The 13,627-nt window shown below is 52.6% G+C and overlaps 1 protein-coding gene across 1 annotated transcript in view; it reads right to left on the bottom strand.

Moving 5' to 3' along the window:
* Window positions 1-11,944, bottom strand: part of MGMT (O-6-methylguanine-DNA methyltransferase) — a 44,600-nt gene extending 32,656 nt beyond the window's left edge. The window contains exons 1-2 of the mRNA XM_006880125.1: window positions 11,880-11,944; window positions 11,262-11,404 (exon numbers count right to left, since the gene is read on the bottom strand). Coding sequence (XP_006880187.1) covers window positions 11,262-11,404; window positions 11,880-11,944 — 208 coding nt within the window. The remainder of the gene's footprint in view (window positions 1-11,261; window positions 11,405-11,879) is intronic.
* Between the last annotated feature and the right edge of the window lie 1,683 nt (window positions 11,945-13,627).

A 13,627-nucleotide genomic window follows, 5' to 3' on the forward strand; every position in this document is an offset into this window, starting at 1 on the left:
GGCCTGGACATCTGTCATGAATGGGTCTGGCCACTCGGGCCTTCCAGGGCTGGTACTTACTATTGCCCCTCCAGAGCATCAAAGGGGCTGGATGTACCGTTTTCACTGCTTCTCACACGCTTTATCCAGAGAGGAGGAAGGTAGGTTTGTCAGAGTTCAGCCCCCAGGCCTCCCAGGCCCCTCTGAGGGGAGCTTGGAGGGAACTCACCTGTTTGGGGACAACCCCGGAAGCCCAGTTGGGGTTGGAGAGGGAATTTTAGAAGGTGGAAGGAGTGTACTTACACCCAGCAACTGACAAGAGGCCAGGTCTGCTATCTGAAACCATCCTCAGCCGCAGCCGCAGCAGCTGACATAGTAACCGAGACGCTGTGTGTTCACGCCGCCCAGGGGCAATCTGGTTCAAGGGACCACTCCCTAAACATGGCCTGCATGACCCCACCAGATGGACATCGTAGGAAGGGGGCAGGTTACTGCCCACCACGGGTCATGACGTTGGAGTAAGGCACCGAAACCGGCCCTCCTTCTCCCCTTCACTGAGCCCCTCTCCACAAGTCCTCACTGTCCATGGTGAAAGCATGGGGCTGGGGACACCCAGGGACACCTGCTTTTTGTGCAGCCAGCTACATGACCCGATGGCCGATGGCTTTCCTCCACATTAACATCTGGTTCTCCTGTGCTAACACTTGAACCAGCACTTAACCAGCCTTTCAGGGAGTAACAACCCCGGAGGTCTCACCTGCCGAGTCAGCCTGAACCGAGGTTTGCAGGGACAGGGGCACCTCTGAGCACTAACGCAGGTGCTGTGCCTGCCTCACAGCTGACCCGCCAGTGGGTGTTCAGAGCGGAGAAGACTGCCCATCCTTCTCACCTGAGCCGCTCGGGGATTGGAACCGCCTGTCTCTGGGTTGGCAGCACAACTCTCTCTCCTCGAGGCCTCCAGAGCTCCCTGCCAGCAATCAACTGGTAATAGTTTTACTTTCGGTCCCTGCAACAAATCATTTTTCAGCATCATTGTCATTAATTCGACGTTACTGTTTACACAGGTAACTGGTACCCCTATTCAACACACCTTTTCTTTAAAATACCATTTCCTTGGGGTATATTCCAAACAGTGGAATAGCCGGGTCATATGGAATTTCTATATTCAGCTTTTTGAGGAAGCATCAAACTGCTTTCCAGAATGGTTGTACCATTTTACAGTCCCACGAACAATGCATAGGAGTTCTTATCTCATCACAGCCTCTCCAACATTTATTACTTGCTGTCCTGTTAAACTTTGCCACTGCTACTGGGGTGAGATGGTCTCTCACCGTGGTTTTGATTTGCATCTCTCTTATTGCCAGTGATCTGGAGAATTTCCGAGGCACAGACACTTGCACAGAATTGTTAATAACAATGTTATTCACCATCGCAAGAACATGGGAACGGCCCAAACGTCCAACCACGATGAAACGAACTGAGAAATTATGGCACATTCACATGATGAAACAGTATGCAGCACACAGGAGCAATGATTTTGTAAACCACTACCTAGCTTGGGAGGCCCGCAGAGCATTATGCTAAGTGAATGAACTTAGTCCCACAAGGACAAATACTGTGTAAGATCATTACTGTCGAACGAGTCTGAGGGTCCAAGGTGGGGGGGAGGGGAGGCGATGATCACAGGGTCACACAATTTGATGTGGGGGGAGGCGGTGGTTAAGGAAATAGAAAAGATCTGGTGTGAAAAACAATGTTCACACACTGTGTAAATAAACCAGTGTACAATAAAGTAATAATAAAAAAAAGCCATTTCCTCTAGTGATACCAGGCCTACCAGTAAGAAGCTGAGCTACAATCCAGAAGGCACGTAGTTTGAGTCCAGTGGCTGCTCCGAAGGACGGACAATCCCCTCCTGTGCCGTTAACCCACTGAAGGATCAGCCGTGGGTTGGTTCTCACATGATGGTACAACAACAACAACAACAACAACAACAACAACAACAACAGAGTGATATAAAAGCACATATACATTACCTGTGAAAATGTATTTTGCGAAACAAAAAATGTATTATTGGACATCTTCTCTGTGGAAGTATGATGGTAGGAGATACAGGGAAATCAACAGGGGCTGAGCGAGCCCAAAGGCAAAGTCTTAATCTATCAGCTTGACATGAAATGCCTACTTTCCAAGTCCATTTCATATGAGAAGTTATAAGAAGGTGACGATATGACTCCATGTCTTGGCAGCAACCCGATCACAGCTGGTCTCGAGGCTGTGACTGAGGGCAATGTCAGGACAGGTGGAGGACGCCACAAAATGCACACACACGGCCAAGGATGACGTCAAGGCTGTGGCACCCTAGTCTGCAACGGGTTTTTATTTTTAATAGAAACATTTTCAGGTTTACTGTTTAATTACTATGTGTGACAGCTCTTGAAGAGAACAGGAATCCCAGAACACTTGATTGTGCTCGTGGGAAGCCTATACTTGGACCAGGAGAGTTGTTGGAACAAGCAAGGAAACACTGCATGGTTCAGAACTAGGAAAGGAGTGTGTCAGGGATGCATCTTGTCTCCATACTTTTTCAATCTAGATGCAGAAAAGATCATCTGGGAGGCTGGACTCGATGAGGCAGAATGTGGCATCAGGCCTGGAGGAAGATTCATCAACAACTTGTATTATGCAGATGACACAACCTTGCTTGCAGAAACTGAGGAGGACCTGAATGAAGCTTTTGCTGAAGAAGGTCAAGGACTGCAGTCTTCAATATGGATTGAAACTCACGGTCAAGAAGACAAAGATTTTCACGACTGGGTCAAATGGCATTTGGCAGCATCATGATAGAGAAGACATTGAGGTTTTTAGCAATTTCGGTTTGCTCAGCTCCACAATCAACATTCTTGGTACCAGCAGTCAGGAAATCAAAAGACAAATTGCATTGAGGAAGTCTGCTGTCAGGGGCCCCTCCAGAGTGCTGAGGAGCAATGACATCAGTCTAGAGACTAAGGTGGGCCTGATCGGCTGTAGTCTTTGCAATTACACGCTATGCATCAGAGAGCTGGATAATGACTAGGAATGACAGACGAAGAATTGATGCCTTTGAGTTGTGGTGCTGGAGAGGATTAGTAAACATACCATAGACAGGCAGGAGAACAAATACCTATGTCGTGGAGAGGGTGAAACGAAGTTTTCCTTGGAGGCAAGGATTTTGAAGTTCTATGTCATGCCCTTTGGGCAGGTGGCCAGGAGGAACCTGTCCTTGGAGAAGGACAACATGCTTAGAAGGGTGGAGCGACAGAGCAGGAGAAGACCCCAGATGAGATGTTTTCACAGGATAACTGGGACACTGGGGTTAGGTGGGTCAGAGTCAGTGGCTCAGGACAAGGCGGGTTTCAGAGCTGCTAAACGCAGGGTGGCTATGAGTCTCAGACGACGCGATGGCACCTGACAACAATGACGACAGAGGTTAGTTCTATTTTCTTAAGGAGTCCTGGTGTTATGTTCTGTGCTTATCAAAAAGCCAGTGATTTTGATCCACCAGCCGCTCTGACGGGCAGTCTCTCTCTCCCTGTAAAGATTTACAGTGTCAGAAACCTGGTCCTGACACCAAAGTTAGAATCATGTGAAACACAGTCATTAGAACTTGAATGTGAAGAAGTCCTTTCAATGGACTATCATCTTAAGGACTGGGAAGACTCTGCCTGAGTCTCTGCTACTGTGTTTGTAGGGAGGTTCCACCCTGAGGCCTGGGTTTGCCCTCCCGCCCCGGTAGGTCGTCCGTCCATCCGTGTCTGTGACTTGCTGTGGCTGCTGCATGCCTGGGTGGTTGTTTGGAAGGAGAACGGGGATTTTTAGGTTATTTGTAACCACTCTGAGGGCAGAGGCCAACGCTCGGCCTGCTCTCTTGACTGTTGCTGTTATGTGCCATCGAGTCAAATAGCAAAGATGAATTTCCAAGGAAGCAAACTGCTGCATTAGTTGTCATTTTCCCATCTGTCACAGTCATTTTAAATGAAAGGTTAATTTCTAGGGGTGGGGGGAAATCGATCCAAACATCGTCAGCATTGCTTATTTGCAAAAAGGCCCGACTTGCAGCTCCAGGTTGGGAAGGAGTGGACTCCCCAGCTGCCCGTGGCGCCCGTGGTTAGCCACATGCAGAAGGGCGCCAGTGGCCTTGAAAGGAGGCGTCTTCATCAAGCTCAGTTTTCCTGGTTCAAGTAAATGTCCAGGACCCTCGACTTGGCCATCCCTCTGCTCTCACTTGACTCGGCTCCACCATCCGTCAAGGGGGTCTCTGCACTGAGGTACGCTCTGTCTTCCTGGGGACCAGTGACCGGACGAGACCCTCACCCTACTCTCAGCATCCCAGGGGTCGACAAAGACCAAGTTCTCCCTGACGAGAGGGGGTAGGCGTGTCATTAACATGTCCTGTGAGTTGGAAGGACACGCCGGCTCTGTGAGCAGCAGTCCTGAGGCTGGGTCCATGTCAGGAGAAGGAGTGGACGCCTGCAGGAGCTGTCCCTCCGCTGGCCAGGACACGATAGTGCCAATCAGCTGGGTGTTTCCAGAAAAAGGAATTCACAAAATACCTTCAAACACAGATTTTGGCCCCAGACAGCTGGGCACCTTCCACGTGGCTTGCAACAGACAAGCTGCTGTGGTGTGGTGACACTGAGCTGGTTTTGAATCATGGTGACCTGGTGACAGAATGGACAACAGAAGGAAACGCTGGCCTGTCCTGTACCATCTTCTTCACGATGCGTCTGTGTGAGTCCATTCCCTGAAGAGTCTTCCTTGATCTCGCTGACCCTTCCAGCATCCTTTGACATGTTGCCCTGACATTCCCACTAACCTTGAATCTAAGGAGAAACTGTTTTAATTTCTTCTGATTTGCTCCATAAGCTTTCAGTCAGATCCCAATAACAAGTAAAAACCAAAATAATCAACCAAAAAATTAGCCTAGGTTCCTTTTGAAAAGAAAATGATTGTAAATAGTCAAAACCAAAAAGGAACAGCAGCAAATGATAAGCGCTGTTCCAGTCAGCAGTCTCCTCGACACCACCTCCCACCTATCTCCTTTATCATTGTCCCGCTTCGGAGACAGGCCGGGTGCACCCCGGTCAGCAGTAAATATCTCACGATCCACCTGTCAGGATCCACTGATGAAAATCTCAGGAGAACTAGAAGACTGAGGCATGAGTCCGTCTTCTGGTCCACCAGGAAGCACGCTCTGGGCAGGTGGAAGGCCAGCCCTCAAGGGTCAGTACACTCTCCAGATAGGAGAATGAGTCCAGCTCCTTTACTTACAGTGTCAGCCACTTGCAGCTGGACCTTTACCCCAACAAGCCAAGCAGCTTGTTTCCTTGCGTGTCCTACAAGCAGACTGGGCTGTAATGGGCTTTGCTCTCCAGCACAGATGAACCGCTCGGTGGTGGTCCCTCCTGAGTGGACTTGTGTCCTGGCCTCTAGCCCAACAGCCCTGGCGTGGCCTTGGCCACCACCCCTGCTGCAACCTCATTTTCTCATCCCTTCTTTTGACAGCACTAGCCGCAGACCAAGGCCTCTGCTTTGCCGTCTCTCCACAGCTTAAGGAACGCCATTCTCACCAGCAGTTTCTTTCCCACTTATTCAAGCGTGAGTTGTGAGCGTGCTCTAATCAACAGCCAGCTTGCAAGGCTTAGTGCTACTTCGCACAGCGGGGTCGGCACTTTCTACCCGCCCTTCTTCAAACCCAGTGGTTCCTGCCAAAGTGAACCTGCAGACACACCTCTGATAAGAACCAAGAGCTTCCCTTATACCGGAAACGATGTTCTTATTTTAACTTCCGGCAGAGACATCAGAACACTGACCCAAAGGAAAAGCTGCCTGACTGCAAGGCATTGACAGGGAAGTGGACAGAAAGGGCTTCCCCCCTCAGCTCTGTGCTCTCTTTAGACAACTTGAGGTTACGAGAAGATGCAGACACAGGACAGCCCGAGGGCCTCATCTGGAAGGCCCGATGTCTGGGGTCCAGAAGGGACTCGATGCTGGTATGTGATGTACTGGGCAGTGTGTGGTGAGGAGAGGGCAGGCCAATGATGTTGAGCCTCCGTGCTGGGGGCTCAGAGAGGGACATGAGTATAGAGGACTGTGTCCAGCAGGACCCGGGGCTCACCTTCTTCTCTGTGGTCCTACCCACCCTCCTGGCAGTGGGTGGCTCACAGGTGTAGCTAGGCCGTAATGAGACAAGGGAGCCTCCTGTAACTCTGAGGTCAAGCTTCTCTGGAGAATCTTCCAGAAGGGGGGCCGAGGGGATGAGAACGAGGGTCCTCTGTGGGGCCTGAGAGGAAAGTCACAGAAGCTCCTTGCAGGCAGAGGTGGAAGGCCTGTGGTTTTATGGCTGCCGTGAGCCTGCATGCCACCGCCATGAGCTAATAGCTGTGACGAAGGAATTACCAAAGTGTTAAATATTTCATTTAAGAGGGAACATTGCAGTCACTTTGAAAAGAAAACTCAGAACTCATCTTTTAAAACCGTCAGGTGTGAGACGGCATCGGCTGCTGGGTGACGTGGTCTCCGTGCTGCCTGGCCTCAGAGCGGACACAGCAGAGCTGGCCCTTCCAGGAAGGTGGCCCAGGGTGCCCACCCAGAGGCCAGGAGAAGTGGAAGGCCCGGTGCGGCCTGCTCCAGGGCCCGGGCCAGGCTCCCCCGCTGGTCATCTGCAGGGGCACAGCCACTGGGCGGTTGAGGGCTCTGACGGCTCAGTGGTTCAGGCATTCCCCTGCGAACTGAAAGGTCGGTGGTTCAAACCTTTGGGTCAGCATTCTTGGGAGAAAGGTGAGGCTCTGCTCCTGTAAAGATGGACAGACAGCTTACAGGACAGTTGGACTGTCCCACAGGTGGCTATAAGGAAGAATGGGTTCAGTGGTATTAGGTTTGGAGGGAGGTCCCCCCAAAAGCTGGGAAGTGCAGATCCCTGCTCCTATGATCTCTGTCATGACCTCCTTTGGGATCAGGGCCTGTGGAGATGTCCAGAGCAGCTAAGAAGTCACACAGGGGCAGGTGGGTCTTCAACACATTTGAGTGGTGAACAGCTTCAGAGAGACACATGGAGGGAAAAGCTCACAGGAGAGGCTTCTGGAAGCCAGGAATGCCGGTGCCAGCAGAAGCTGCAGGAGACCAGGAAGGACCTTGCGGAGAAGACAGAGCATGGTCCTACTGGCGGCTGGAGTCCAGCTTCAGGGACGGAGCCAAGAGATGACTGCTCTTGAGAGTCACCCCCGGCTGCGGCCTTGGTGTCCCTTGGGTGGCCGGTCTTGCTCACGTTCATCTGCAAACAGGGCTCTCAGAAGAGCTCCTGTTATTCCAACTGCTGCTGTCACTTAGACTCCCTGGCTCTGGTAGGAGCCGCCTTGCTGTCTCCCAGCACGACGTCAGAACAACTCCACTGAGAATCAACCCTGAAAATTCATCCCAGAAAAGAAGTGAACCACAGAAAACTTGCAGTGTGTGACCAGACTGAACCCACAAAAAAAATGCAACTTACTGTTCTTCATGTGAACATCTACTTTTGATAGGTGGTGGTCCAGAGAAGCACAAGCATCGCAGACTCAGACCAAATACACTGGCTGAGCTGACCCAACTCACAGCCACCCTCGAGGACAGCACAGGACAGACCCACTGGACACTCACAGCCACCCCTGAGGACAGCACAGGACGGACCCTCTGGACGCTCACAGTCACCCCTGAGGACAGCACAGGATGGTCCCACTGGACGCTCACAGACACCCTCGAGGACAGCACAGGACGGACCCTCCGGACGCTCACCGTCACCCCTGAGGACAGCACAGGACGGACCCACTGGGCTTCCAGGGCCACCATCTTTAATGGGAGGAAATGACTTCAAGCTCCTTCTTTAGAACGGCTAGTGGGTTTGAACAGAGGACCTTCCAGTTAACAAACAGCTGAGCACTACAAGCACTATTGCCCCCAGGGCTCCTTCCATCCCTGCCAGGGATTGTAGATTTGATAACACAGCATGAGAATCAGAGTCAAGGTCATCAAACACAATGTGTAGGGATGACTGAATGGAATATCCATCTGTTCTGTAAGCTTTCAAAACACAAGAAAATGTTTTTAAAAAGGAAAACATCTTTGACTCTCTGGGAAGGTGCGTGGGGTTGGGAGAGGAACAGAGCCAGACCCAGAAGCAGAATCTCTGACACGTGAAAACACGTGTGCTCCTTTGCCATCAAGTCGAAGGAAGGACCCGCAGCCCGAGCTCACCTCACTCGCGGGGACTCTGATGCTGCACATCTGGGGTTAGTGACACACCGTAACCACTGACACCTCCCCTCTCAAAACCATAACGTGTGTCTGGTGCCTGTCCAGGAGTGAACGGCGGGTCTAATGAGAAAACCCTGCTGGAAAGGACCAGTGGGCATGTGGTGACAGCACTCCGGCATTGCCACTGTGGGCCAGCAGCCTCCAAGAGGAGACCCCACCTTCAGGAGGTACCCTGACCCCAAGAGACAACTCACCCCTAGGAGACACCCTGCTCCTAAGAAGATGCGCCCCGTCCCCAGGAGACACCCCACGGCTGGGACAGGCAGCCCCCAGGAGACATTACATGCCCAGGAGATAGCCCTCCCTAGAAGACCATCCAGCCCCGGGAGATACTCCCCGCCATGCAGGGAACGGCCCGCCCCAGGGGACAGCCCTGAAGCTAAGTGGCCTGGGTCACTTCTTAGATCTGAGGATGTGGGGGACAGAGGGGCACTAGAGGCTGCCCCGGCCAGGCCAGGCCACATTCAGCCTGCTGTCACCTGGGTTGGCACCCGGCCCAGGACTCACAGCCCAGGCCGCTCAGCCGGGCAGCAGGCACCCACCCACTTGCAGCATTGCCCCTCTTCCTGTCCCCTGTCCTGGACTAGCTCCCAGCAGCCCAGAGGCTCCGTGTCCCCTGTTCCTGAGTGACAGCACTCTCAGGTGAGCAGGACTGGCTTCACGTGGCCCAGGACCCTCCCAGGAGGACCCAGGAGCGGCTTCCTGTAAACTGTCCCTGAAGGTGACATCACAGACCCTGGGTGATGGCAGCAACTCCGCAGATGCCCTCCTGCCCTCCAGGGTCACGGACACTGCCAGGCTCCCCAAGATGACACGAGGATCACTCAGGGTCCTACTCAGGCCTTCTCCCGGGCACCTACAGAGTGTCTGCACAGGCGGCATCCGCTCTCTGCCCCTCGTCCTGGAGACCCCACGTGCACCTGCCCACCCTGCACATCTCTGCACACCCTTTGCATCTCAGGGGTGACGTGGCACCTGGTCCATCGCGGCTGCAGGTACCAGCTCACATGTCAGTCACGCCTCTGACCCTCACCCTGGAGACACCACTCCCCTTTCAAAGTTACTTCTTCACAAAATCATAGCAGCATTTCCCCACCTGACAGCTGAGGAAACCTCTGAGGGAACTCACGGTTGCTTTACAACCACCTCATATGAGAGCCCGGGGCCTGAGGCATGCTTGTTACATCTTCTAGAGGTGAGTGGTTCAAGCCCCCAACGCTCTCCACGGCAGAGAGAGGGTGGTCTGCTCCAGGAAAGGCGTCACACAGGGCGAGGCTCAGACTATGACATGTCTTTGTTCGCCAGCAAAGCGTTAAGGAAACCTGTGGGCCAGTTCTACTCAGCCCTCCACGGACACTGTGAGCTGGAATCCGCTCAACCACCGCGAGTTTGGCTGGGTTTTGTCTCAGGGTAAAGAAAACACTCCCCTTAAAGCCCTCGTATATGTATATGCACGCTTTTATCAGCAGAGAGCTCCTTACAGGCAAGGATGGTGAAACTTCATCTTACACCTTGGACACGCTGTTAGGAGGGGACAGTCCTTGGAAAGGACATCAAGCTGAAAAGGTGGAGAGTGAGTGAGAGAGAGGACGACCTTCAGCGAGACAAACTGACCTCACTGGAAAAGTGGGCTCACGCACCTCAGAGACCATTCAGACCCGTCGTTCAGAGGCTGCTACGACTTGTCCTCACAGCATCTCACAACAACAACGGCGACAACGATGATGTGTGCAGGAGCTTTGGTGTGTAGACCACAGGGAGTTACCTGCTAACCCAATGACGGTCCCTCTCTGACAACGTAAATCCCCAGCAGAGGATGGGCGTATCCTCCCATGCATTTACAGCCTCAGAAAACCCACAGAGCGTCAGCTATGATTCTGTTTTGATTCAAGAGTAGTGAATATGAGTTTTTATCTCTATATATTCTGCATATACCCAAGAGTCTTGAACATACCATGGACCTCCAAGGAATCAAATTGGTCTGTCTTGGAGAGGGGGAAACCAAGTCTCTTCTTGGAGGCTAGGATTTTGAAGCTCTGGGCGCATGGCCAGGAGAGATCGGTCCTTGGAGAAGGGCATCATGCTCAGAAGGGTCAAGGGATAGCAAAGGAGAGGAGACCTCAGATGAGATGGACTGAAACAGTAACTGGGGAGATAGGGGTTGGTGTGTTGGAATTAGTGAGACTAGCTCAGGACAGGTCAGGCTTCAGAGCTGTGGTACATAGCGTCGCTATGCACAATTCGATGGCACACAACAACCACAACATGAGTAGCCATGGCAGCACTGTGAGTTATGTGTTGGGCGGCACTACCAAAGGTCCCGCACTCCCAGCTGCGTTGAGGGAGAAAGATGGGTGGTCTCCCCCATAAAGGCAGGCAGGCTCCCCTACAAAGGCTCACGGCCTCAGAAACCCAATGCAGAATGTTCATGAGTCAGAAGTGACTTGCCAGCAGTAGCCTGGTGTGGGTTTACATGGACCTGGCAGTGAAAACAAGTCCCTAACTCCCAGTGCGTCCTGTGTAACATTAGTCACCATGATGAATCTGTACATGGAGCAGATACAAACAGAATGACAAAGGAAAGCAAGCTGGCCACCACAGGCTCTCAGTTCATCTCCTGCGAACAGAGTACGGATGCGGGAACGCTGGAGACAGCACGCTAAGCCCCCAGTGACGGCACCATGGCCTCGGTGATGTCCTCCCAGCAGCTGGGTGGACTGCACTGGAGTCACTGGAGACGTGACACACCTGCCTGAGCACCTCATTGCCATGAGCCCCCAGTGTGTCCTATTCCCGGCACAGCATCCAGTGAAGCTGCCTGTGTCACTGTCATTGCCTCCACTGTGTCCCTGTGGCCACGTGCCTGCTTGGCCACATACTATCCCTGGTTAAATGCAGTCATAACACCAGCCTGGAATGTGAGCGGCCATCAGGTGCAGCCCCTGGTTACTCACCTTGCTGGAACACAGGGTGGTGGAGAGCTGGGACTGGCAGCGTCTTCACCGTCACAGGGTCCTGGAAATAGGCCATCAGCCAGGCTGCACACTGGGCCAGCGGCTCTGGTGTTTCCCCAGGAGATTCCAGGACCGCGCTGGGGCTGCATAAGGGACAGGAGAACGTCATCACCTCTTGAGCCGGCTCTGTCATCAGGAAAGCAGACAGGAAGATGCTCACAGCACTTCAAGGACGGGGCTGTGGCTGCCCTGGCCGCTTCCTCTCAGGGTCAGGATGCCGATGGCACTGGCTTAGGGGGATGGGACGTGGGGATGCTGGACATCAGGCCACGAGGGAGACAGGACACAGTGCTGCCAGGGCTGTCCTCCACGTCCACTGCTCGACTTTGGGCAGTCTCCAGCATCTTTACCAAGGACAACTGGGCAAGTGTGCCAGCGAGTGTGGGATGGGCAGGGGTGACAGGAGACATGTGAGCTGTCCCAGGGTTGGAAGATGAATGGGAGAGCGGAGCCGGGGTCTCCCACCTCAGTGATGGAAACAGCAAATATCCCATGGACCCTCACAGCCAGACTGCTGTTACCACCTAAGCATGAGGCTGGCTCAAAAATGAAACACACCGCTCTCGGGCCACACGGGCCGGTGCCACACAGCTCTTGGTGCCATGTGGGTTGGTGCCAAGCATGTCGAACCACTGACAACCTCTGTGACTACAGGGCTTTGCTGCTGAGGGGACATGCAGAGCTGTTCCAGGACCCCCGGACCAATGCCTCAGCCAGCCCCTCCCAGACAGGTGGTCGGTCGGCCATGCTCGCACCAGCTTCTACATGAGGGCCACGATGCTGGCCACCAGGATGGGACTCATCTCCTCGGTACAGACTCTGACCCACCTCTGCCCGCACAGCCATGGGAACCTCTCAGGGCAGTCTCCTGGGCTTGGGGAGATGGGGGCGGGATGCTATTTACGGTTTTAAACATTTTACTGTCATTCTTGATGCTAAATTTTTTTTTGGGGGGGAGGGCGGTATTCACAACAAAATATGTAGCCTGTCAATGATTTATCAACCACACCAGTTACATTCTTCAGGCTGTGTGCCGTCCTCGACACCCTTTCAAGGCATTTCACCATTGTTGTTATGTGCCATTGATTGAGTCGCTTGCGACTCATAGCGACCCTATGTACAACAGCACTAAACCCTGCTCTGTCCTGTGCCAATCGCACTGTCTCTGATACACCCATCCCGATTACCCCAGTCACCGAATCAATCCACCTCATAGAGGGTCTTCCCCTCCTGCGCTGTCCCTCCATCCTCCCCAGCATGCTGTCCCTCTCCATAAAGAACAGAAAGTCCCTGCCCCACCCCAACTTCTCATCTCTCCTTCCGAGCTCCCGCTGCCAAGCTGACAGCACACGGACAATTCCTTAACAGTACACAAGGTTCCACGGGGATCTTTACTCCTGAGCAGTTAAACTATTATTTGGCTTAAGGGGTAACTCTGACTCAAAAGGTAAAGACCTCTTCAGGGAACTGTTTCCTGTAGTTTCCAGCTTCTATGAGGCCAGAAAGTCCAGATTCCACGAACATTTGAAATTCTTCCTGCATCAACCATTTCCCCCAATTGATCAGGACGCTCTGGCCGAAGCCTCTATCTGGATGATCAACACTGGTGGCCAAACACCACCCTGCTGGACAGCGCCCTTGATCTAAATGGTCATAGTTGGTAACCAGTCACCACCTGGTTCTTCTGGACTCGTGGGGAAGGAGCTGGACATGCGCTGTCCTTCCGCAGACACGCCTGAGACAGACAGGAGGGGCTGGGGCTCTGTCCTGACCGACCCTCTCTGCGGCCCTCAGTCCTCACATGTGGTCCCTGCGAATGGGAGGTCCCCGGGCACCCACACTCCACGCTGCTCCTCACAATGCCCAGGGGATTGAAATCTGACCTGTGTTTCCCAGCATTTCCCATTCTTAAAAGGGTATCTGAAGAATTTTTATAGTAGTAAAATTAATCTTAAATTGATTTTTTATGCTTGTGCTAAAGATCTCAACCTCTGATTCAGTCTGTAGCTTTCCTTTTTAACTCTTTCTCTGTTGCCATTAGACGGCCGTTCATGGGTGAAATGTAATTAAACAGCTTTGATTCCAAAGCCAGGATTTATGATACCAAGTTGAAAATGAATGGCATTAAACACACACACATAAAACCCCATTTTTAAAGCTATGACACAAATTTCCATTTCTACAATAAAATGAAATTTATTCGCTACCCTGCCCTCTCCTGAGCCCCACTTTACTCTGCCTGAGAGAGCTGCGGGGTGGCAAGTTCACTCCCAGCTGCACTTATTACGAAGGAGTTTCTCCAGGCT

The sequence above is a fragment of the Elephantulus edwardii genome, unplaced genomic scaffold (genome assembly GCF_000299155.1).
Source record: "Elephantulus edwardii isolate Elephantulus edwardi_28Jun2011 unplaced genomic scaffold, EleEdw1.0 scaffold00006, whole genome shotgun sequence".
NCBI lineage: Eukaryota > Metazoa > Chordata > Mammalia > Macroscelidea > Macroscelididae > Elephantulus > Elephantulus edwardii.